General features: G+C 38.2%; 1 protein-coding gene across 17 annotated transcripts in view; it reads right to left on the bottom strand.

Moving 5' to 3' along the window:
- Positions 1–27,299, bottom strand: part of L3MBTL3 (L3MBTL histone methyl-lysine binding protein 3) — a 129,576-nt gene that overhangs the window by 19,415 nt on the left and 82,862 nt on the right. For all 17 annotated transcript variants that reach the window (XM_055263768.2, XM_055263803.2, XM_063621796.1 and 14 more), the window contains 2 exons: positions 17,739–17,888; positions 1,909–1,988 (listed from right to left, as the gene is read on the bottom strand). In XM_055263768.2, coding sequence (XP_055119743.2) covers positions 1,909–1,988; positions 17,739–17,888 — 230 coding nt within the window. The remainder of the gene's footprint in view (positions 1–1,908; positions 1,989–17,738; positions 17,889–27,299) is intronic.

Here is a 27,299-nt window from a genome sequence, read left to right as displayed (position 1 = left end):
ATTACTACATCCATTTTACACAAGATGAAACTGAGGCACAAACAGGTTAGGTACTTTGCCCAGAGCTAGCCACACAGCTAGGAAGTGGTAGAGCTGAGACCTGAATGAATGCCATGCTCTTACCTCCTCTTATAAACCACCGTTCACAAAGAAAGGCCAAAGCTTTTGTCTAAGAATTCAAAATAGCCCCGATACCAAAACCTTCATAAATTAAATATTTTTCTGCCTTTTTCCATAATCAGAAACATTTTAAATAATCGAATCCTTGCATAGCACTTTCTATGTGCCAGGCACTGTTCTAAGCAAGCTACAAATGTGACTGTACTTCATCCTCATTACAATCTTATGAGGGAGGTATACTCTCATCATCCTCCTGGATAGATAGATAACGAAACAGAAACACTCAGAGGTACGTGATGACATGTCTAAGATCACACAGCAGCAGGTGGCAGAGCAGAGATTCCAACTCTGACCATTTATAGGCTTTGTACACCGTCCTACACAAACACCATAAGGGGTGCTGAAGACAGCACTGACTGTAACTTTTAAATTAATCATAAATGATTGCTTTAGGAAAATCAGATATGGAAATCAAAGCATCACTTATGAAATAGGTCACTGCAAGCAAACAGCCAACAGGTGCCATTCTCAAATCTTATAGTAATCTAAACAAAACTATTTACATGAAAAGCAAAGTCCCCAGGGACAATCAAAATCATAATCAGACTGACATTTTCTTATAAAAAATGAATAATTATTGTTACATTTGATTATAAATACAATCTATACTATGACTAACAGTTATTACAACTTCATTGCTTAATTAAACCACTCGCTCTGTAGCTCAGACTAGAGTGCAATGGTGTGATCTCGGTTCACTGCAATCTCTGCCTCCCAGGTTCAAGTGATTCTCCTGCCTCAGCCTCCGGAGTAGCTGGGACTACAGGCATGCGCCACCACACCTGGCTAATTTTTGTATTTTTAGTAGAGATGGGGTTTCGCCGTGTTGGCCAGGCTGGTCTCAAACTCCTGACCTCAGGTGATCCACCTGCCTTGGCCTCCCAAAGCAATATATTTTTAACAAAGATGCAGGATAAATTATTTCCTCCAATACAACTTAAAACATTGCTCAAGGAATTTTTTTTTCATTTTGTGATATTAGATTAAGACAATATTCTATCTGGATTTCAAAACACATTCTGAATTGAGTTTTAAACACAGGAAGCAAATGATATCAACAATACTAAAGAAAATGTGTGACAAGGTCCAAAGAGAATGTCTTACCAAACTTTATGTACAATACTGTACCAATATGTGAGACTGTTAATACAGACCATAAATGATACATACTATATTGATACTAAACAATAAACTTTTGCTGCCTGCAAAAAAGAGTAAGTTAACCAAACTTATTAGTTAACCAAACTTAAAGTTCATCTTTTGCAGCCATAAAAAAGAACGAGATCTTCTGCGGGAACATGGATGGAGTTGGAGGCTATTACTCTTGGCAAACTAATGCAGGAACAAAAAAAAAAGTACTGCATGTTCTCACTTATACACGGGAGCTAGATGATGAGAACCTATGAACTCGAAGAAGGAAAGGACAGACACTGGAGTCTACTCGCCAGGGGAGGCCAGGAGGAAGTAGAGGATCAGAAAAGGTAACTATCAGGTACTGGGTTTAATTCGTGGGTGATGAAATAATCTGTATAACAAACCCTCATGACACGAGGGTTTACCTACGTAACAAACCTTCACACATGTATCCCTGAACCTGAAATAAAACAATAAAAATAAAAAATAAAATTCATTTTTAGCATAAAAGTGACTGTTGTATTCCAGTTAAGGCTTTGGTTGTTTCATATCAGCAGTAATACACATTGGTAATATGAGAATTATTATGGCTACCTCTGGCTTCATGTGATGTTCTCATTTCACTTTCTGTTCTCTCTTCAAAGTCTTCTTTGACATCATCGGCATGTTGGTCTCTGAGAAAAACAGGCATTTCAATATTTCATAAGAGAAACATTTTTAAAAAATGGTTCAGAACTACATCTCAACAACTGCTTTTCTTCATTTTAAACCAAAGGATGCTACTCAAGTGTTAGAAAGGATATATAGTTCTACTACAAGGCGATTAATTAATAATACCTATAAATGCCCATTTTCCTCATTATCAATTTTCATTTCCTATTCAGGAAGAAGATTTAAAGCTAAGGATAATAAAATGAACTATTCTGGAAAATGTAGCTACTGAATAATTCAACTACAATTTGGGACATGTATTCATGTGGAATTTTACTTACACAGTTTGGTAAGACTTCTGTTTAAAGAAAGAAGACGTTTTGAAAGTCCACACCATTGAACTACATCACTATATACTACTCAGCACTGGGATTCGGACGGAGGCAAAGACTGGCTCGGGGGAATCAATCCCCATTCTAGGAAGCTTTTCCTGGCTTAATCAGGTCAAGTCCACCAGCTGAAGTGATTCCACCTCTTTCTGACCAGGAATAACCTAATGCTAAACTAAACATGCCAGAGATGCTCCAAAAGGGAATAGATCCATTACAGTCTTAATTCAGAGCTTTTCTCTTTATGTCAGGGGCAAAAACAGGCTCTTTTTTTAAAAAAAAAAAAAAGGAACTACTTTTCTTAAGCTTCAAGTACTTAAAATTTTTCACCCGAACGTATTCCATTCTCAGGGTTCACAATAAGCCCCATTTTGCAATTTCTTCTATCCAGAATACGCTATCTGGCCTACACACTTTAGTGCTTTATAGTATTCTGTGTTTATGATATGCTATTGTTTCATACATGCTGTTACCGTTACAAATATACGTGAGTTTCTTAAAAATCCAGAGCATACTTCTGTTAAGTTTTAATAACAGGGTAAATACATTTGAAACAAAATATCCCAACAAATATAAAAGGAGTTCTATAGTTTTAATTACAAAGGCACTAATTGAGTCTCCACTTGAAAATGTAATAATTAACACAATGACACTAACACAGTAAGCATGAAATAAATACATGTTTTCTATTTTTACTGCTATTTTTAAATTATTTATTGTTTATTAGTGATCATCCTGTGAGGAGATATTATTTTTAAGAAAGATCATTTCCAGGAGCAAATGCGAAATGTCATTTGAATCTGAACTCTCCGGCTTAGTTCATGCTAAAGACAACTTGCTACAACTGCTGAAGTATACTTGCTCTTTTGAAAATGGGGGAGAGTCATTATTTTTTTTTCCAAGAGAAACCAATTAAATGGCAACAGGGTCTCTTATTCCATGGAAAGTAGAAGGATGAAGCTATAGTAAAAACAAATGTAAGAATATCACTGATAACTGGAGAAAGAACATTAGTTGAAGTATTGATAAAAATTGTGTTTTCTATGTAAAAATAATGCTGCAGCTATGCTCGGTAATTACAACATGTTAAAATTAGCTTACCATGCTAAAATTAACTTCCATGAACTTCCAAATTTGTTTCCTACTAAATTGGAAATAATATTGAGTGCACAAATTCTATCCCAGAAAGTACTGTGGTCAACAAATAGTTTGTAGATGGCTATATCAATTATTATTAAAAACCATACACTACAGTCATATAACTTAAAATTGGCATTTCCCAAATAAAGCAAATTTCCAATTATTGTGGCTTTTCTAGAAGCTCTGATGAGTAGTTGATTTTTTAAATAGAGAGAGAAACATCATGAGTCCAAAAGCTAAAAAGTCAAAATTTTCTGTATATTTCAGTTTTCAGGATCACAATTATCCACTGATAATCAGCAGTTACCCTTTTGTGGTTTTACTACAGTATACTATTCCTTTAAAATAAGCTTTGTTAAAATAAAGATAGAAGACTTGAGCTATGAAAAAAGTTCCCTTGTTTTCTTATGCCTGAATGCAATGACAATTACTTATTTTCTGAACTCCAAGAAAAAGATCACTTTCCAAGAGGGAACAGAGATAGAATAAGAAAGTAAAATCTTTGACCTAAAAAATTTCCTCATGCCTGGATCTGACATAACCTATCCCAAAAGAGAAGCAGAATGGAAGCTATGTACTCTTACATAATTTATGTTGCTTCATTATAGAAGCATGTTCAGTTTTCACTGTCCCAGTTTTAACTCATGACACTTCATTAAATTGGACCCATACAAACCTGGGAATATATAAACACAGATATGTATTTTTACCAAACATGAAGAACTCCACAAAAAATGTTTATTGAATGTTTTATTTCAGGTTAATGTATTGATTCTGCAAATTCCTTCAAATTAAAAGCACCTATACGTGGTTCTATGTGCTGTTTCCTTTAGCTAGAGAGTGGAAAGGTGGAAGACGGGGTCAATCTGTGCAGTCTCTTAGAACAGGCATTATGAAACAGATGGGTGAATAGAACCACTGGAGCAAGCAGAATCTTAATCGAGCACATCCAGACATGTGGAAACAGTTAATATTAATAAGAAAAGTTCACTTCTTAAGAACACAGTATGAGCCAAAGACTGACTGAGCTTTTTACGTGCCCCATATTTTATAACACGCCTTGAAGGAAAGTTTATTATTATAGCCACAGAAATGTAGAGAAGTTAAGACTAAATTCACAGGGCGAGTATAGCACCCGTTCTTCTTGACACCAAAATCTGTAATTGGATTCAATCGTTTTTTATTTTTACACTTGTGTTTTTCTAAAATAAAGTATGATATATGAAGTTAAGGGAAACATGCTTTTTGTGCCATAAACTTATTCCAAATTGTCTTTCATTGATAAGGTCAGGAAGAAAGAGCCTGACTCCGTATTCTCATTTGTTTTACATTTTATTTAAAATAAAAATTGAGGCCAGGCACAGTGGCTCATACTTCTAATACCAACACTTTGGGAGACTGAGGCGGGAGGATTGCTTGAGTCCAGGAATTCGAGACCAGCCTGAGAAACACAGTGAGACTGTGTCTCTACCAAAAAAAAAAAAAAAGTCAGGCGTGCTGGCATGTGCCTGTAGTCCCAGCTACTTGGGAAGCTAAGGCAGGTGGGTGACTTTAGCCTTGGAGGTCAAAGCTGCAGTGAGCCATGATTGCACCACTGCACTCCAGCCTCGGTGACAAAGTGAGACTGTGTCTCAGAAAGAAAAAAACAACAAGAAAAATTGTTTATTCGATTGGACAACCATTATTTCTCTCTACTATAAGGTAGAATTTCATTATGCAAATTCTGGCTGAATATGTACTGTGATGAATCTTTCTCTACACAAAAATGAAATCCTTGTTCTAGAATTTCAACTTCCTAAGCAAAATGTTATTTTAGCTACATAGTCTTCCAATTACAGACAAAATATGATTATATCAGAATGCCAAAACTCTGGGATAATGTTACAATACACTCTGGAGCACAGTAAAAGATATGCTTCTTGACAGATTCTTTAAAATGACAACCAGAAATATTTTCATGCTCTATTTTAATATCACAATTATTGTCAACCTAAACATTTCCTGACCTGCTTTCCTTGATCAACATTTTTCATTATCAACAATTTCATTTCAAAAGAGGGTACAAGCTGTTTAGGCACAAGTGTGCGATTTTTTTTTTTTTTTAAGAGATAGGATCTCACTCTACTGTCCAGGCTGGGGTGCAGTGGTGCCATCATTAGCTCACTGTAACTTCAAACTCATGCTCAAGTGCTTCTCCAGCCTCAGCCTCCCAAGTAGCTGAAACTACAGGCATGCACTACCATGCCTGGCTAATTTTTAATTTTTTTGTAGAGACAGGGTCTCACTATGTTGCTCAGGGCTGGTCTGAATTTCTGGCTTCAAGCAATCCTCCTGCCTCATCCTCTCAAAGCATTGAGATTACCCACACTGCAGCTGGGTGCATGAATCTTAACATGGAGGAAGCAGCCCAGCAATAGTGGTTACACATATGGTCTTAGGAAATGATGAGATCTGGTTTAAATTTTAGTTCTGCTACTCACTAGGTTTACACGACCATCAGCAAGTTACTTAATTTCTCTAATTCTCAGTTACATCATTGGTAAAACAAGGATAATAAATCCTTTACTTCAGAGGGGCATGTTAAGAATGAAATAAAATAATGTATAGAAAGCACTTAGCACAGAGCCAGGCACTTAAGTAGGAGCATGATGCACAGCAGCTATTCCTAATTATAAATTACTTACATTTTAGGATAAAATTATCTACTGACACCTGTTTTCTTTAACCTTCTTTCTTCAACTATTAAAATAGCTTTTAGAATAATGGTTCCAAGCATAGACTACAGTCAGACTGTCTGGGTTATAACCCAGGTCTGTATGGACTAGCTATGTGGCATCTAACCAAAAGAGGTTCCATGTTTGTAGAATGAAGGTGTGATGATGGTAACTACACCACATAAGGTATTATGAAGATTAAATGCACCCACATAGGTAAAAGCACCTAAAAAAAAAGTGCATGGAAAACAGCAATTTCTCTTGGAATTTCAGAATTTTCAAGAAGCCATTTACTGCAATATTTCTTTAGTTGCAATTCAATACAATTCAATTCAATTCAATACATTTCAGTTGTACTGAATGGAAATACAATCATAGTGAAATCTTAAGAATACTTTTGGCTTTTAATAAAGATAGTGGAATCCACTTAAATGGAAAAATGTATTCTTTATGACTCAGCATTTTCTTTTTCTCCGTAATTATGTGTCACTTTTTAGAGGTCTGTCTTACTCTAATTATGCTTTGTGATAAATATTAGTAAAACAGACATTAGAATGGTAAACGCATAGGATGGCAGTTGAATATGTGCAGCTGTATTTCTTCAAGTCTGTTTGTCATATAAAAACATTTTCTAACCAATTACGTCTCAATTAGTCCCAGTCTGTTAAAAAATACTGAAAAACAAACTATTTTGCCCCAATTTAGGGATTTATCGATTTCTGCCACCTCTTTAAATCCAGCATGAAAGGAGGCAGATGCAGATTGCCATGTAGATTGAAATATCTGCCAACCAGGTTAGGAAGCTCGGATTGACAGTTATTGTTGGCCCAGCATCAGAGACATGGCTACCTTGCGGCAGCTCAAGTGTGAAAGCTCACTCCTTAGTTTGGCTTGGTTTAAAATAACGCCACCCTTCTCTTTTCAAAATAGCTTATTCTAGTCTCATGGAGACTTTGCAGAACTGAAAGAGACTTGTACTTCCCCAGTAACAAGTGGGGACGATGACTACCAGAGAGCTCTAAAAAATGTAGTTTTTCTGTTTTGGCCATCAAAAGAATGTCTCTTTGCATGCTCCCAGCAATTTTTTTTTTTTTTTTTAAGTTTCTGAGCTGTGACTTACTCGCAGGTAAAAACATAAGGGAATGAGAATCTCTACATTCTCTACAGAAAGTTTAAAAGAATACTTGAACTGCCTCCAAAATGCCTCGTACAAATGAAAAGCGACTGTACTTGAGCAGCTTCAGGTCAAGGAGGTCACCACCTTCGAAGGGATTCAGAAAAAGATGGCAAATAAAACCAGTAGGACTTGGGACTAAAACTTCTACAACTATGAGTAACATTCAAATAAAGAGTTTTTAAAATTAAATTCCTTTTGAGATGATACAACAGTAATGGTTTTACTGAATTATGTTTTCATAAACATCACCCAGGAGAGGTAAACATGGTTTACTGTGTATCTAATGAATAAAAACATTTTGGTTAACAGGCCTATTTAATTATAATTTAGCATAAGGACCATACGCTAGTGAAAGAATACAATAAAAGGAATATAATGAATAAATGAGGTGGGTATTACCAAGATAACAAGGAAAAACCCTCCAGAAAAACTCAGTCAGCAATTAATCCTCTTATTAAATGAAAAGCCTTAACCAATCAGGTGAAGTTTGGGAAATAAAGATGATGTCTCTTAAGAGTGAGACTCTATTACTTTGTTGTTGTTGTTGTGGAAAAGAGAACAGATGTCACTGCTTTTCTACTCTACAGAAAAGGGTCTCCTGAGTCAGAAATTGGTGATATTCAAGGAGATAAAGTAAGATCCTGTTACAATATTGTTCCAACAACTTCACAGGCATATAACAATAACACAGTCATCTTATCCTTGCACTTCGAATGGCTGCCTTGGTGTCACAGTGGTTGGCATCAGAACTGTGAGTGTTTTAACTAAACACTAAGCTACTCTTTGGGGTACACAAACAACTACACAGATTTAACCTGAGTTGGAATAGGAAATGAGCTGGAATAGGAAAACACTTCCAGAGCTCCTAATTCATACCTGGAAGCCATCAACAAAAAGGGAGAAGAGGTTTTACAATAGCCAGAGAATGCCTAGTCATTGAAATTGCTTTCTCCAATATTCAACATGAAGCTCTCGGCCCAGAAGACCTCAGGCGGCAAAAAACCAACTTCCCAAGGTTTACTAATTAACTTTTGTAATCTTTTAGAATGGTTGGCTCTAAATTGATTTTATTCTACTTGATGTGATAGTTTTGCAAAGCAAATAGATTTATACACGCTTATAGCTTCATACTTTATGTTAGCTTACTTTCCTATCTGTTTAACAGGGTACAGACTTGGCTTTCGGTGTAACTAGCAAAACTGGATTCGTGCTAAAAATATAAACCAGATTAATGGCTGCAATTCCTGCAACCGCTCTATGTAGTTCTCATAGTGGAAACAGTGGTCTTACAACTTGAGAAGCCATTTTAATGGCCTATAATGAACTGAACAGACTGATTTCTGCCATTAGACCAGTTAAGCAGTGGGCATTTGCCTTGCAAGGTAATCTAAGAATTTGGCAGGCATTTTAAAGATGCTTTATTGTGTTTCTGTGGCTGATGTTTAGCAGGCTTAAACAACATGAGAGCTCAAAACATTAAGTGATTTTTAATAGAGATAGTACTAATTTAGAACACAATTATAAGCAGCTGTAGAATAGATTTCATGAGAACAAGGCTATGTGGGATGGACGCCCGATGTTTCCCAACTAATAACACATTGTGAAATATTACCCCTGAAAAGGGTGTTTTCATTCAATAGTGATTCCCAAAGCCTGATTTACAGACTACTTGCATCTGTCACCTGGGAGGGCTTGTTAAAAATGAAGATTCCTGTGCCTTCATTTTTATGAACACAAGAATTCCATTTCCTGGATGAGTACCTCTGGGAGCAGTGCCTCAAAAGCCACATTTTTAACAAGCATCTCAAATGATTCTGGTGCAAATCAAAGTTTGAGACCCACAGTTTTATTAAGACATATAGAGAAACACATATATTGTTTCACTCAGCTGTAGATATGCAGAGATTTAAGTTATCAGTCCCCAGGAAAAGCTACTCTACTCACTGGTAGAGCCCACGCCTCAACATCTTGCCTCTAGGAGCAGCATGAGGGCAGAGATGAGCTGCCACTGTCCACAGTGAGGAAAGCATCTTTTCACAGCAAGCACTGGCACGAAAGACACTCCTCATACTTCTGATGAATAAATGGATTGCTGGGATAGGATTGCATACTCACATTTCTGTCTATGAGGACCACATACTCACATTTCTATCTAGAGGCACTGGGACTTCCCTTCACTCACACTCATTTGACAAGTCTCTGTAGGAAAAGAGATCCAAGCATTCAGCATACCTACAGGTAGATTCAGGGTGGGACCGTCTTCATATGGGGCAGAGCTTCCCTATGAGGATGCCCGGAATCCTAGGGTACAAGCGTTCTGAGATATTGATCCCCACAGCCTGCTGCATCCCTCTCTGGTGACTGGTAGGCAGCCTCATCCATTTCTTTGGTGTTCGACACAAACATTGTCATTTCTGTGGTATCATTTTCTATGTGGGCCAGGAAACTAAACAACAACAGTTTGGGACATACCACTCTAATTAATGAGAGAGTGCAGGTATGTTTTTGGGGAATTTATCTCATCATTTAATAATCACTCCTTACATATCTGGTGTGGTGATCTCACAGTTCAAAGTGTAGGAGTTTTAACTGAACAGAAATGTTATACAGCTATTGCCTCTTAAGTTACATAACTGACAGCTGTCCATGGAAGACAGATGGATGGTTCAAGGTCACTATTGCACACAAGGGCGTGTGCTCAGGTTAGGGCAACTCGGAGAGTAAGAAAAGACATGGCCCCTGCCTTTATGGAGCACATCATCAAGCAAAGTACACAGAGGTGTTTACCCAAGAACGTCAACGGCATTGGGACGTGTGATGAGAAAGCATGTAATGAAGGACTTAGTCCAAAATCTGGATGATCAGATAAAGCTTCCCTGAGGAAAGGAGAGTGAATCTGACACCCCAAAGATGAGAGATTAGCTAAGAGATGGCGCAGAGAGGATCTAGACAGAGGGAAAAGGGGTATCTCAGGACAGGGTGGCTGAAGCATAGGTTGAAAAAAGAGCCTGCAGAGACAAAGCAGGAGTTAGGCAGGGGCCACATGACACAAGGCTTTGTAGGCCATGCTGAGAATTAGGGTCTTAATTCCAAGAGTAACGGGAAGTCACTGAGTTTTGAGCAGGGGGACAGATGCTCACATAAATATTTGAGTCCGGACTCCAAAGCTCTAGCCTGGCAGAATGTGGTGGGCTAAGATAGGACCTCAAATCTGAGTTTTAAGGAAGTCCCAGGGGATCTGATACGAAGCCAAATTTGGGAATGAGTGTGATGGAACATTAGCTGCCCATGGCTCTATTCTGAGCAGGTGATCTTTAAAATAATGCTATGACAGGAAAATGACATTCATTCCTCACACTGTTAACTTATGCTAGTCCTATTATATAAGCTCTGAATCAAAAGCAACATCAGCACATCACTCATTCTGGGGACTGCCTGGCATCTGGAATAGGCATTGGGTTGGTGCCACAGCCCACAGCTTCACTTCAGCACACACCAGCCTGATCCACCTGTCTCATCTGTGCTGATTTCCTGCAGGACTTCCCTGGGCTCTGGCTGCTTGGCCTGCTGTGTGGCAGGGAGGATGTGCTGGGGAATTAACATGTACAGCCTCACTCTGTGGTTCAAGGGAATTGGTGTTTCAATAGTTCAGCTCCCTCATCCCTGTGGTGGGCTAACTCTGAGATATGCAATTTACAAGAAATCCCAGAGTCTTCCCAGCAGGTCTGTGTTCCTGCTGTCCATGGTGGTAACCAGCATGACAACTAAGCTTTTTCTGGCTGCCTGCCCTTCCCTGCATCACTTCCTCACTTGCCTACTGATATTTTCTTGACCTCCTAAGTAAACTACTTGCAATTAAATCCTTGTCTGAGAGTTTGCTTCCAGGGATGCAAATAGTCTCTTGTGTGGCAAAGTGCATTAAAAAAAAAATCGTAATGTCTGGCAACCAAATTTTAGTAAATTCTTAAGAAAAATGCAAAGAAAATTTGTTAAAATCTGAGTGGGAAATTACATCCAGGTGAGTAATGTGATATTATGGGAATCATCTTGCTTGAGCAATCTATTCAAAGCTTAACTTAAGAATAGCAAAGACAACTAGGTATTGATGGAACATATCTCAAAATATTGAGTTATTTATGACAAACCCATAGCCAATATCATACTAAATGGGCAAAAGCTGGAAGCATTCCCTTTGAAAACCGGCACAAGACAAGGATGCCCTCTCTCACCACTCCTATTCAACATAGTATTGGAAGTTCTGGCCAGGGCAATCAGGCAAGAGAAAGAAATAAAGCATATTCAAATAGGAAGAGAGGAAGTCAAATTGTCTCTGTTTGTAGACGACATGATTGTATATTTAGAAAACCCCATTGTCTCAGCCCAAAATCTCCTTAAGCTGATAAGCAACTTCAGCAAAGTCTCAGGATACAAAATCAATGTGCAAAAATCACAAGCATTCCTATACACCAATAATAGACAAACAGAGAGCCAAATCATGAGTGAACTCCCATTCACAACTGCTACAAAGAGAATAAAACACCTAGGAATAAAACTTACAAGGGACATGAAGGACCTCTTCAAGGCGAACTACAAACCACTGCTCAAGGAAATAAGAGAGGACACAAATGGACAACATTTCATGCTCATGGATAGGAAGAATCAATATTGTGAAAATGGCCATACTGCCCAAAGGAATTTATAGATTCAATGCTATTCCCATCAGGCCACCAGTGACTTTCTTCACAGAATTAGAAATAAACTACTTTAAACTTCATATGGAACCAAAGAAGAGTCCATATAGCCAAGACAATCCTAAGCAAAATGAACCAAGCTGGAGGCATCACACTACCTGACTTCGAACTATACTACAAGGCTACAGTAACCAAAACAGCATGGTACTGGTACCAAAACAGATATATAAACCAATGGAAGACAACAGAGACCTCAGAAATAACACCACACATGTACAACTATCTAATTCGAGAAACCTAACAAAAACAAGCAAGCAGGAAAGGATTCCCTATTTAATAAATGGTGCTGGGAAAACTGGCTAGCCATCTGCAGAAAACAGAAACTGGACCCCTTCCTTACACCTTATATAAAAATTAAACTAAGATGGATTAAAGACTTACATGTAAAACCCAAAACCCTATAAGAAAACATAGGCAGTACCATTCAGGACATAGGCATGGGCAAAGACTTCATGACTAAAACACCAAAAGCAACTGCAATGAAAGCCAAAATCGACAAATGGGATCTAATCAAACTAAAGAGCTTCTGCACAGCAAAAGGAACTATCATCAGAGTAAGCAGGCAACCTACAGAATGGCAGAAAATTTCTGCAAGCTACCCATCTGAGAAAGGTCTAAGATCCAGAATCTATAAGGAACTTAAACAAATTTACAAGAAAAAAACAAACAACCCCATCAAAAAGTGGGTAAAGGATATGAATACACACTTCTCAAAAGAAGACATTTTGTGGCCAACAAACATGTGAAAACAAGCTCATCATCACTGGTCATTACATAAATGCAAATCAAAACCACAATGAGATACCATCTCATGCCAGTTAGAATGGTGATTATTAAGTCACGAAACAACAGATGCTGGAGAGGATGTGGAGAAATAGGAACACTTTTACACTGTTGGTAGGAGTGTAAATTAGCTCAATCATTATAGAAGACAGTGTGGCAATTCCTCAAGGATCTAGAACCAGAAATACCATTTGACCCAGCAATCCCATTACTGGATATATACCCAAAGGATTATAAATCATGCTACTATAAATACATATGAACACATATGTTTACTGCAGCACTATTTACAATAGCAAAGACTTGGAACCAACCCAAATGCCCATCAATCATAGACTGGATAAAGAAAATGTGACACACATACACCATGAAATACTATGCAGCCATAAAAAAGAATGATTTCATGTCCTTTGCAGGGACATGGATGAAGCTGGAAGCCATCATTCTCGGCATACTAACAAAGGAACAGAAAACCAAACACCACATGTTCTCACTCATAAGTGGGAGCTGAACAATGAAAACACATGGAAACAGGGAGGAGAACATCACACACTGGGGCCTGTCGGTTGGGGGGACAGGGGCAAGGGGAGGGAGAGCATTAGCACAAACAGTTAATGCATGTGGGGCTTAAAACTTAGGAGATAGGTTGATAGGTGCAGCAAACTACCGTGGCACATGTATACCTATGTAACAAACCTGCACATTCTGCACATGTATCCTACAACTTAAAGTAAAATAAAAATAAATAAATAAATACCAAATAAAATAAAATCCTCCCCCCACCAAAAAAAAAAATATATAGTAAACAAATGGTCCAGCCATTCATTTGCTCCTAAGGAATAAAAGACATATAATGAAACGAAGCAATCTATTCCTCTTTCAACAACACTAATAAAAACTAACATTTGGCCGGGCATGTTGGCTGACGCCTGTAATCCCAGCAATTTGGGAGGCCGAGGCAACAGATCAGGAAGTCAGGAGATTGAGACCATCCTGGCTAACATGGTAAAACCCTGTCTCCACTAAAAACACAAAAAATTAGCCAGGCGTGGTGGCACACGCCTGTAATCCCAGCTACTCGGGAGGCTGAGGCAGGCGAATCCCTTGAACCTGGGAGGCGGAGGTTGCAGTGAGCCGAGATCACGCTACTGCACTCCAGCCTGGGCGACAGAGCAAGACTCCATCTAAAAAAAAAAAACACCAAAAAAAAACCTAACATTTATTGAGGGCTTATGAATTATTAATCACTATTCTAAGAGCTTCATATTTGCATTTTTCATCTCATGTAATCCTCATAAATTATGAGATTCAAAGCGAAGAGCTATTGAGTAATTCATCAAAGACCATAAACCTAGCAAGTAGGGAAGCCGAGAATGTTCCTAATCACCACATTCTGCTGCTCTTTTCTGGAGGAACAGAAAACACCATGGTGTGCTCTTGCTGTGCTGGGCTTCAACTACTTACTCATTTGTTCCTTGGGTCTGCATCAAAGACAGAACTTATCTTCAGAGCTACATTAAGAGCTTAGATGGCCATGCATGCAGAACAATGGCAAAAAGCCAAGTGTTAAAGTTGCATGGGAGGAAAAAAAACCCTAAGAGAGTTTAGTTGCATCAATTTTCTACCTCCAAAGTTTTAGTGTCTCTCACTGGTTTATGTACCTTAAACTATAACTAAGACAGTACTAAACAGAAAAAAGGTTGGCATCACTGACAGCATTTGCTCAGGCAGATAACATTTGAGGAAAACTGCCAGCAGAAACAAGAACCATACTTGTATAATGTATGGGACACCAAGTATAGCACCTAGAAAATGCTTAATAAATGTTTTTTTAATATATCAGTATTTATTTTCATTTAGTTTTACTTTTATAGACACTTCACAGGAATTATAGAAGCTTTAATGCAGATGAGATTACTTGCTACCTCTAGGTTTTAAGGCATTAAATTCTTTTTAGTTAAGCAGAAAGCTCAGGATCCTCATAACCTTTTTTATTTTTCAACCTCTTTGTATACTGCTGATTTATCCAAGGTAGAACTGACTTACTGCATCCTGGTTATGTGGGAAGAAGAAAGAAAAAATATAAAACTCTAAATAAATAGTTGGAAAGTCTAAGTTGTAGCTCTTTTACATTTCCTACATATTAAAACTGTAGTTTTGGCCAAACCTGGTACAGAAAGTGAGTCAAGAAGATGCAGTTCAACCTATGAACCCCTCTACAGAGCACTCACCTCTGAACCCTTAAGAAAAAGACTCCAGGGTGTCTAGGGAGAGGTATCAAGTCATGACACTAGGACAAATTGAGTCCTACCACTGCTTCTCACTCCTGGCTGATCTCAGGCCAGAGGAAGGTCATTGCTACTCTGCCAGTATCTTCTCAAGGGTTAGACATGGACACCTCTGACCATTTTCACAATAATCAAATGAGACACTTTGAAATGATTAAGACACATGCATACACACAACTCAAAACATAAGATTACTAGTAACGTGGCATGCTCAGGATTTTCCTGGAAAGAAGGAAACCTATTGGGAAATGAGTGGAAGCGCATTTCTTTACCTCTTAAAGCTATGTTTCCAGCCTTGGGTTACACTCAAAGTTAAGGTTTATAAGAGACCAACAGGAAGGGAGAAGGGCTCTTTGACCTCTTGGAAAAAATTTGAGTCAGTATGGAAGATGGGGAGCTTTGGAAGGGGAGAAGATGGTTGGGAGAAGAATTCTAAGACCAGTGTTGCTGCATACCTCAATGGTAATCAAACTTCCTACCACTAACACCTTCTGAGTGGAGCCATTTCAGCAGATCACTAGCTCACAGGCTGCTTCGGACATTTTCATTTCCTGCTCGATTCCCAGGGCCGCAAAAAGCGGAAGTGGCAGAAAGGGAGGCTCAACTAACAAACTAAAGTACTGCTTTGCACATATACAGTGATATAGAGCAAGGACATACATTTCATTTTATTTTTGACAGTGGAGGTGACAATCCTAAGTGAGTCAATTCAAGGTCTCAGTGAGTAAAGGCTTTCATTGAAACCCCAGAGAGAGGATGGGAACTTTCAAACCCACTCATTTTTGCAGAAAAGTTATAAAAAAATGAAAAGACAAGGAAAAGTAATGGTAGGTCAGACCTCATTGACTCAAAAGATGGTATGCCAAGTACTTGCATAGACATTATTTCATTTAATTATTAATAGGTAATAATTATTAGGTAATCAATAATTAGGTTTTAATAGGTAATAATTACTAATGATAATAATTAATAGGCATAGGCAAAATATCATTTTAAAGATATTTACACATGAAATATGTGCAATGGGTTATAAATAGAAAACTTTCAAATGTCTGAGATTGTTTCCTTGATCACAAATGCTGACCATGAGGAAGGCCCAGGACCACCCTTGAACAGAAGACAACACCGAAATGGTTAGACTCATTATAAAGATTACTCTATTCTTACATGGATTTACAGCCAAAAAGGAATCCACAAAATCATCCAAACTAACCACTTCTTTGCTCTGTGAGAAGACTGACTCCAGGTATTTGGCCCAAGCACCCAGACAATTATTGAAAAACCTACAACAGGCACTACCAACCCTTCTGAGTATTCTGTTGATACTTTTTAAACAATAAACAATTTTTAAGTTTTTTAAAAACAATTTTGAAATCTAAAGCATAGGTATTCTTATCACCTTTTTAGTCAATGAACCCTGTATCTATAATCATGTCTACATGAATTAATAACTGTTATATGTTTTAAAGTTAAATTTTTTTTTTTTTTTCGAGACAGGGTCTCACTCTGTCACCCAGGCTGGAGGGCAGTGTTGTGATCCTGGCTCACTGCAGCCTCGACCTCCCAGTCTCAAATGATCCTGTTAAATTTTTTCAAGTGACCCTCATTTTTGGATGCTGGGATTTGGTAAATGAGTTTATGTTATCAGTCGTGGTTTTAAGGATTTAAAAAACCATCACTTGTTAATACCAGAAGAAGCTGTAGGTGTCCCCTACTCCATCCAAAAGGTAAACTGCTTCTCTATAAAGAGAACAATCCTTAGTTTAAATGTCATTACTCCTATGACAATGCATTGATTTAAATGCCCACTAGGTTCATCCAGAATAACGGAAATTATAAAATATAAAAATAAACTATGTTGCCTTAGGTTTTTAAGTAATTCATAAAAGAGAAAGCCAAAACCTAAGTATTAAGAAATGTCTTTTTCCTAATCTGTTATTTCTTTTAATAGCATCCTCAGTTAATATCAGGGCATGGATCACTTGCTTAAAGATGTATCAATTTGGTTCTTTACTTAATAAACCACTGGGGTTAAACATTCCAACTCAAGTAAAAACTAAGTAACTGGGCTTATAATACAATTAACATATGAATAATTAGATGAAATAATGTATATGCAAGTACTTGGCATATAATGAGCACTAAAAGAAATAATGTCCATTCTTCACCAGTCCACTACTTTTCTGATAAAGGTTGACTCTATGTAAGTATTGATCAATTCATGCAGAAATATTAACTGGTATGCAGTAAAATGACTGGAATTTCCAAATTCCTACCTCTAATACCAAGCAAATTAAAAAAAAAAATGAGTCAGAGAAAAATCCTGCCTGATTTGGACATGCTTTTATAAACTCTCTAATTTTTTTTTTTAAGTTCGAGTACAGATCTCTACCATCATTTCACATTAAGTCAGGTGCATTTTCAACAATCTCCAAGAAAACATTGCTATAGGAAATAAAACATCTAAAAGATAAAAAATCTCTTTCAATTAGAGTACTTCTAAACAATGCTAATATTAGCTCTTTGATTACCTGATTTCAGGGGATGAAGAGCTTTCATTTGCATCTGTCCTTTTATTTCTTGGAAATGACGGACTAGCCGGAGGCATCTCACCACTTAAGCGGTCTGGAAAAATACGGTCTTTATTCAAATTGATTTCTGAATAGGGACAGTTGGCAGCACTAACAGATTAAAAGAAAAGAAAAAAAAAAGAACATTGAACATTTCCATTAGGCCATACTTCTTTCAATTAAAATGACAGGATACAGAATATAAAATTCTAAAATTTAACTGAATATGTTATTTTGTTATGTTTTATAATCATACCTACAGCATATTTTATCTTTAAAACATAACAAATATATACAAATAGGAAATAGGTTTTTATACTAGACTTTAAGAAGGAATCTGTTGGAATCTTCAGAACTGAGCAAGGGTCACTGAAGGATTCCCTCTGTGCATATCTCTAGAAACAATCAGCCCCAAGAAAGAAATGCTTAAGACATCATTCAGGACAAAGGTGGGAGAGAGACTGATTGGTTAACGGAGCAGATTTGCTTCTGCTTCTTAAGGGGATCCTCCAGGCCCAGGGCAGTCACACGCTATTTAATTTCCTTTTTTAATAGTTACTACCCTCCAAAGGAAGGAGGTTTCCTCATGGACTGTTCCTGTATTCAGGTCTGGACCTATGCCTGATGTTCTAGAAAATACATGGATCAATTTGTAGCTAATCTTGTTCCTAAGATGAAAAAGGACCAGAGGCCAACTTGGATAATGATGCATACAGCTCATTTCTCTTCCATTTGTGACTACCAGTTGGTCTCTCAGGTCTCATTTGGTGATCATTCCTGAAAGGAAATCGAGGTCACTCATTGTTAACTCAGCATTAGTTTGTATACTCCTGTACCCAGGGCTTCAGCATTCCAGTCTCTGAAACAACTGGGCAACTGCCGTATCTCAGACCCCAATATACGTGGGCCTCTCCAAATAACTGCCTATCTTGCCTCTCTGCTTTTGGGAAGCATTCTTAAATCTGGAAATGGTTTGGGCCTTAGGTCAATTACGTCAGAATCTTCTATGTTCTTTTCTTCAGTGTAGATGACAGTGAGAACGTTGAAAATCACCCAGGGAAAAATTTTAAACAGTGTCTAGCTACCCTCTGCCAAGAGAATCTGATACACCCTCCTAGGAAAAGGAGGGAAGAGTTAAAAGGGCTGCCAGGTGATTCTGATAATGGCCTATAAGATTTATCACAGGTATCTCATAAGCAAAAATTCTAACTTTATTTTCTTTAAATACTGCTAGTCTACAATGGTATCTATCCAAAAGAAGAAAGCAAATAACGTCTGATCTTGTGCTGACATAGATTTATATAATGTTAGCTTAACATCAACAAAAACAAAAACCAGTGACATTTATGGAGCACTTATGATATTTCAAGCACTGTGCTAAGTGCTTTACATGCAATATTTTACTTTATCTTGCCAACATCCCAGAAAAAGGCATTTCATGCAACAAATTAAAGCTTGTAACAGTTAAGTAACTTCAGTCTTCATTTCATTCATTTATTCAAGAAGCACTTATCATGCATTTATTATGTGCTAATTACCTTTCCAGGCATTGGAAACTCAGTGGACAATAAAAAGACAAGAAACCAGCTCTCTGGTTTCATGGAGCTGATATTCCAGGAGGAGATCGGCAATACATAATTATACACATAAATTAGATAACTTCGTATGGTGATAAATGCCATGAAAAAGAAATACCATGATATAAAAGAGGTTGTGAGGATGCTATGATGGAGTGGTGAGGACGGTCCTCCTTGGAGAAGCAGCACCTGAGCAGAGCTGTAATGGTCAGGAAGAAGACCCGTAGGGAAACAATGTGGGAAAGAATGTTCCAGGGGATGGGAGGAGCAGTGCCAACAGGAAAAGCTTGGCTTGTTTGAGGGAAAGAGAGACCAGGTTGGCTAGAGTGTGATGGGGATGAGATGAACTAGGAGAAGCAGGTAGGCAAATATCATGTAGAGCCTAGCAGGCCAGTCAGGGCTTTATATTTTTAGCAAACATTACATCTGAAGCTGATGGAAGATCTTCATATCAGAGAATGACAAGGTTTGATTTACAATTTTAAGGATTACTCAGGATCCCTTTTGGAGAGAAGATTTTAAAGACAGAGAAGATTTCAAGGGACAGAACTGGAGCAAGTAAAGTCACTTCGAAGTTATTTCTCTTTTTGGAGACAGGATTTTGAAAGCAGAGAAGATTCCAATGGGACAAAATTGAAGAAAGAAAAGTTGTTCAAGAGTAAAGGTATGATGTAACTTGGATTTGTGTGGTTGAGATGGGGCAAAAATGAAGAAGAGAGTCATGGTATCCTTTGTCATCCCAAGAAGACCTGTGGATGGATGGGAGATGGGAAGCAATGGAAAGGAAGAGTTCAGGAATGGCCATTTGGTTTTTGGCTTGAAGAACTGCGTGGTAACAGAGGTGCCTTTTTTTCCCCCCCTGAGATGGAATGACTAAGGAGAAGAAGATTTGGGGGTAATATCAGAAATTGTGGAATTTGTTTATTAGACATCCAAGCAGAGATGTTACTTGCCCAAGGTCACATAGCAACGAAGTAGCTCAGCAAAATGAACACACTATTTCACGCATTGCCATGAGCATGGGCGGACGGTAGTATTTCACGGTATTCATTTAGTAATAATGTGAAGGAAAATCCATTCCCAACTATGATGTCTCTTTTGAACACCAGACCTTTATATGTTTCAGGGGATCCTAATTCAGAGTTCACGGATGCAGGTGACCAAAACCAATTCTGCCTAACTTGAGCAGAAAACACTCACTGTTAGGGCATTTGACAGCTCAACAGGAAGGCCAGAAAATCAGGCTTGGGTAGGAAGCAGGGTACAAGCAACACACTCCCTCAAAACCATCTGCACAGGAGGAGGCTGCTGGGCATGTGGCCCTCACGCCACTGTTCTCAGTCCCCCTGCCCTTTCCAGGCCCTGGTCTAGTCCTCAGTTCCACGGAGGCTGCAGTCGCAAGGTCTGACCTGCCTTCACCTCATTCCTCAAGATGGAAAGCCCGGATGGCAGCATCTGATCGGTGGGTGTGGGATTCTTGCCCACAATGAAAAACTGCCAAAGGCCTGAGAAAGGGAAGCCTCGGTCCCTTGTGACTCCCTAGTAGGAGGTGTCAGACCTAACAGCACCTTGACTTCAAGGAAAATACAACTGTTCACTAAACATTTCTACTCAGATGCCTCAGCGTCACGTCACAATAAATATGTTTAAAAACAACTTTATCGTCTTTAACAAATCATGCCCCTCCACCCAAAAATGATCAAAAATTCACTCTCCCAAAAGATAAAAAACACAACTAGCTCCTCCTACTGTTCCTGACTCTGTTTATGACAAGATAAATTTATTAACCCAACCTCAGGTCTTCACCATCTTTGACTCCACTCTAGTATTTGTTCGTTATATTGTATGTTTTTGTTGCAAATTTATCTACTTAAGCTTCGTGGCAGTAAAAAATAATAACAATTTAAAGACAATTTTTTAGTTTCTTTAAATAAGCTGTATGCAGCTATTCCTAGAGTATCATGACCAGCATTTCATTCATTGTTAAACACTTGGCCTTACAATTATTAAATAACTGTATATATATTAAAATTGAAATTTTACTGTATATGAAGAAAGTGACAGGTTCTCTTCTTTACCTCATCTACCTCCGACGATGGGAAGACTCTCAGGATTCTTAGAAGGGCTGGGTCCCCAATTTAGCACTAATTACAGTTACAGTATAGATAATTTATATTCTAAGCCCTAGGAGGGCAGCGTCTTCACCTATTTGTTGAATAAATGAAAGAATATCTCTCTAAATCACCATATGTAAACTTGGATAGCTCAAGAGAGGGGTAAGACTGCAGCCATTATGACACTTACCATTTAAATATCTTTTTTTTTTTTTTTGAAAATAGATTGCTAGAACCAGAGAGTAACTTCAATTACAAAATCTCAACCTAAAGCAGGGAAAAACATTCAAAGCCCTCAAAGCAGTGATTTACTAATGATCTACCAAGGGTAGCCTATCAGCTATTGGTTTTATGTTAACCCCCTTTCTCTGAACCCTGAGAAGAGTCAAAAGGGTCAATAAACCTCCCATTTTCACACCTGCTCTGGGGTAAAGAGGAAAGCCAGCTGGCTCCTGAAGTGGGAGGTGATGACAAAATGGAATGCCACAAAATGCAAAAGGAGCTCAGGTGACTGGACATGCATGGAGGGGTACATCAGGGAGCCTGGTTCTGACCCTGCTCTGCTGCTTCATCCTCCACTCAATAATGAGCAAGCACAGGCTCTGAGATTCTGTTTCATCTGTAAAATGAGGATGATAATAACAAAACTGACCTCGGGTTAAGTGCATTACTCAGACCAAATGTTTACATTACCTATTTAATTCTCACAATCCTAAGAAGTAGTTCCTTTGGGACTTAAATGGGATGTTGTTCAGTGTCATTCAATCGGTTCCTGACGGAATTACATCAGGAACTGTGGCTATCTCTTAACCACTGTATTATATGGGTGAATAGTACCCTTGCACACTGAAGAATTTCCTTATTCCTAACCCATGACAATGAACTTGATCTGAGAGTACCATCTTCTAGCAAGATGCTACTGCCTGCTGTCTGTACTCATAGAGCTAACATGGATTGTGTGCTTAGGAAGTGTAAGGCACTTTAAAATTAACTCCAAAATTAACTCCTTTACTTATCACACTAATCTTATTAAGCAGATACTATTGTCACCAATTTATTTTATAAATGAGGACACTGGCACAAAGAAGTATTGGCTCAAGGTCACAGAGCTTTGTAAAATAATCTTATCTGATGGCTTTAAAAACAAAAGCCAACCTATAGAACATGGGTCAAGTATTTCACTATTTCATCTACTCCCATTAATCAGCTCTTGGAATAAGAATTAGGGTAAAATTCACAAGTAATTATGTTTTTGAGGAGTTGGAACGACTCCTGTGTCACTTCAAAGAACACAAGTGACATATGTGATCTGCATCGTGTTAGAAATGTTGCTTTTTCTGTTCCATATTTGTTCTGTTATGTACAGATACAAAATTGTTAACTTCTAAAACTGCATATGAACTTTAAAACTCACCAGTGCTAATTAAACATCTATGGAAAAAGTTGGTTCTCGCTAGGCTTATAGACTTCTAATTTCTCACGTACTAAGTTTCTAGTGACAAAACTTTAATAAGGTGTGGCTTACCACACAACGTGTGCATATTCCGTCATGGACACATGCACATGTATATGTACAACTCTTTACTATTATGCAACTCCACAGCAAGCAGAAGGATAGAGTCCCATAGGATGATACTGTTCTCTACTGTAAGTACTTTATTGAGGTGCATTCTACACTATTAGCAAATTATTTCACAAATCAGCTAAATATGCAAATACTTGCCCCACTGACTCCTCTAAGAAGAATGTTTTTTTCTAGGGAAGGCTGGTCCAGCTCATTAGGTGTGGTGGAAGGACTGCCTTATTCACTGTTCTCCAATGCCACCTTAAAAACCCTTCTATTTGTAATTTTCATTGTATATTTTTATATAATAAAATATACAATATACAATAATTGTATATTTTTAACAATTAGGCAACATCTCCAGTTTTCTAAGTGCTCCCACAATCATTTTCGCACTCTGTCCTGACAAAAAACAGTAAAAAAAAAAAAAAAAAAAAAAAGAAACACACGAGGCAGGCTCTATCAGGCCACTGTGGATTGCATGAATGCCCAGCAGTTAAGAGCAGGGACTTAAGTGCCTTACAAGCCTGGGGTGAATTCTGGTTCCGCCAATGTACAATCTCAGGCGCTTACTTAAGCATTTCAATTCTCTGTCTCCTCATCTATAAAACAAGAACTAGAAAAGTGCCTAACATTCACAGAGTTCCTGTGAGGACCAAATGAGATCACACATTAAGTCCTTAAAGCAGTGCCTGGAACATAGGAAGTCATCAATAAATCCCACCGATTATTATTATTTAAAAAGAAGAGTGACATTTAATCCCTATTGTGTAAAAAGAACATCAGCGAAAAGTAAACAGCAATAAAAACTCCGTAACACACCTCATTATGAATGCTCCGCTTCCCTCATAAAAACCTGATGCTTCTCTCTGAGCACCACTCCACTCCTGACTCTATGAGAATCTGTTTACACCAGACTGGCCTCTTTAAAAGGAGGGACCCTCTCCTCTATACAGTCCCTCACCTAACCCAGCAGGTGACACAAAGAAGGCACTTAACAAAGGTTTGTTCATGGATAGATGCATGGTGAATTAATATGATGTTTACAGCTTGCAGGGGCACACCAAGAGTTACCAATGTTTAAAACATTCCATGGATTTCATTAATATCCTTTAGGTGTTGCTGCAAACATTCCTTTCTCTTTTCTTGTTTAATTTCTCCAAGACCAAATTTTACAAAGAAAAAGATTCAGTTCTGAAGGCACTTGATATGCAGAATGTCTACTTTTTTTTTTTTTTTGAGATGGAGTTTCACTCTTGTTGCCCAGGCTGAAGTGCGGTGGTGCGATCTTGGCTCACTGCAACCTCTGCCTCCTGGGTTCAAGTGATTCTCCTGCCTCAGCCTCCGGAGTAGCTGGGATTACAGGCACGCACCACCACGTCCGGCTAATTTTGTATTTTTGGTAGAGATAGGGTTTCTCCATGTTGGTCAGGCTAGTCTTGAACTCCTGATCTAAGATGATCCGCCTGCCTTGGCCTCCCAAAGTGCTGGAATCACAGACATGAGCCACTGCGCCCGGCCGAATGTCTACTTTTATATAACTTTATTTCCTTTAATCTCTTCCCATTCCTTACCCGCTCTTAGTAGGCCAAATAACTGAAGCGACAAAGGGAAACAATGTGACACAACCAATATTAATGTCCCTTGCTAGAGAGTTGGAATTAAGCAATCTGGCTCCTGAATACCCCTACAGATGAGAAAACCATACCCATATCCAACTTTTTCACTGATCATTTATATTTCATCATTTTAAAAAACGTTAAATTATCAAGCTTCATTGTTTAGACACGTTTTGTTTCAACACTTCTTAGAGCAAATTCAAACACTGTAATCTTCAGAGAAGGTAACAACAAACGCTAGTCAAAACAGTCTCTTGCTTATGTGTTCGTTAAATTGATTATTTTTTGCTAAAAGAGCAACTTTCTTTGTTATCTATGCAAAGAGTGCATGTTTTGATACATGCAGTTTCTCAGTAATTAATCCAAAGAGAATTTTCTCATGTTTTCCTAAACACAGCATTCTTAGAACAAAAATAAGAGCCAGTGAAATGAACCTTTCAAAGAATATCCAGGATGCAGTAAGCTCCTCCACAAGTCTACTAATGAAATGGAAAACAGGCCGTGCCTATTAAAGATTAATATGCTGCCAGAAAAAGAGCTTTAAGTGCTGTAAATAGGACAGCATAGTCAGGGAGTCTAAGAAAACCCAGTTCGAAGACTGAGGAGAAGGGATGTTAGCACTTGGGCAGAAACTGGGACCTCCAGGAGTTCTGTGAATTGCATCCCTTGGTCCAGGGGCTCGAGTCAACCAACAACTCTGCCCAAGGCACAAAATCTGCTAGTTATGCTCTCTACGTGTGATAAGAAAATGAATACGGGTTCTTTATCAATGCTTGTCCTTTAAGCCATCAGGTGTACTTCTGCCCTTCCTTCCAAGAAAATGAGTAATTCTCTATTATGATTCTAATTCCACTGGAAAGGGTTCCTTACCACATTTCTCTATAAAGTCTTCCACTAATCCTCTTAACAAGCACAACACTGCATCTATGAAGAAATGCTCTAAATATAACCAGTGAAACTTGGTGAAATGGGTGTCGCCCAGCTGAGGAACCCTCGGAGGTCCACCTGCACACTTGGGGAAAGGCAGTCCTGATGAATGGCTGGGCCATCAGGGAGGGGACACAACTGTCACCACGGGCCTTGCTGTGAAAAGCAAACCTCTCCACTCAAACGTAAAGCAGTCCTAAGGAGACCATGGACACTGCCATAAGGTGTGTCTTCCTTCCGGAAGACCAAAAAAAGTTTTGTTTCATCTTCAATGGCACCTCAACAACACATTGTTAGTATTTACTCATTTTAAAATTTTCTTTGTTCTTTTTCTTCACAACTTGAACAAGTTCTCTTTGCTCCAATGAACACTTTGTACAGCAGAAAGGGATGTGTGCCAAAGTTCTGATATTATTTTGTATCTTATGTTTTAATTAAATTATGTACAGCTTTTATAGCTCCATCAGCCTGTGAATTCTTTGAAGGTTGGGTCTGTGATTAATTTATGGAGTAGTGTCTTGAGAGGCCATTAGAGGGGAGTGGTCCAGAGCACAGAGTTCCCTTCTCCCCAGCTGGGAAGTAAGGCCAGTTACTAACCTCCCCAGTACCCCCCGTGGCCTCACCAAAACATAGGGGAAAAAAACAGTTCTTATATCATAGGGCTGTTACAAAGAGTATCTAAGATATGTAAAGCAATTAGAGCAATAACCTGCACAGAGTAAATAAATGTTCAATAAATCTTAGTTCTTGTTGAAAAAATGCTGCTTGAAAATATTTACTGAATGAGTTTCTAAACATATTGCTGCAGTTTGAATACCTCCCCCAAAACTCATGTTGAAATCTGACTGCCATTGTGACAATACTGAGGTGATCAGGCTCTGACCTCCTGGACGGATTAATGACATTATTGCAGAAGTGGGTTTGTTATCATGGGAGCGGTTGTTATAAAAGCAGGTTTGGCCCTCTCTGGCTCTCTCTACCTTCCGCAGCAAGAAAGCCCTTGCCATATGCTGGCCCCTGCATCTCGGACTTCCCAGCCTCCAGAAAGTGAGAAATAAATTTCTTTTCTTTACAAATTACCCAGTCTATGGTATTCTGTTATAGCAACACAAAACAACTAAAACAATAATGGAAATTTAGTATGTTCATGAATTATTTCTGGCATCTAGATTTACATAATGGCTGAAAATTCGGCTGCCTTCACTAGGCAATATTTAATAACTTCCAAGATGTATCATATAACTTTTGGTTTGCAGTCAGACAAGCAACAAAAAGGATTTGCAAATGCAATCATCATCATCCTGTCTATGCTCAGACTTCTCACTCTGGAACATACTGAACCTCATAAAACATTAAGGAGAGTTGTTGAAAAAGGAAGATAAGAAGGATTTAAGGTTGCAGAGATGAAAAAAAGAGAAAACTATATCCAGATGAAAATAATTACAACAATTTTGCAATTCCTATTAATGTTTGGAGGAACAGGTACAGTAATCTTCAAAATTTTTAAAGACCTAGATTCACAACCTGTACAAACTAGATAAACAAGGAATCATTTTTCTTACTGGGCAATCCAGTTACTATGTAGTTAGAACATTATACCGACAAATTATTATTTTAAAACATTCCTAAATAGGTGATACGTTTATTCCTTAAAAATGCCAGTTGAATCACAGGAATTTCCTAGTATCTCAGTAATTTTTTTTTTTAAGAGACAGGATCTT

Source organism: Symphalangus syndactylus, chromosome 2, assembly GCF_028878055.3.
Source record: "Symphalangus syndactylus isolate Jambi chromosome 2, NHGRI_mSymSyn1-v2.1_pri, whole genome shotgun sequence".
Classification (NCBI taxonomy): Eukaryota; Metazoa; Chordata; class Mammalia; order Primates; family Hylobatidae; genus Symphalangus; species Symphalangus syndactylus.
This window is presented reverse-complemented; position numbering and strand designations above follow the sequence as displayed.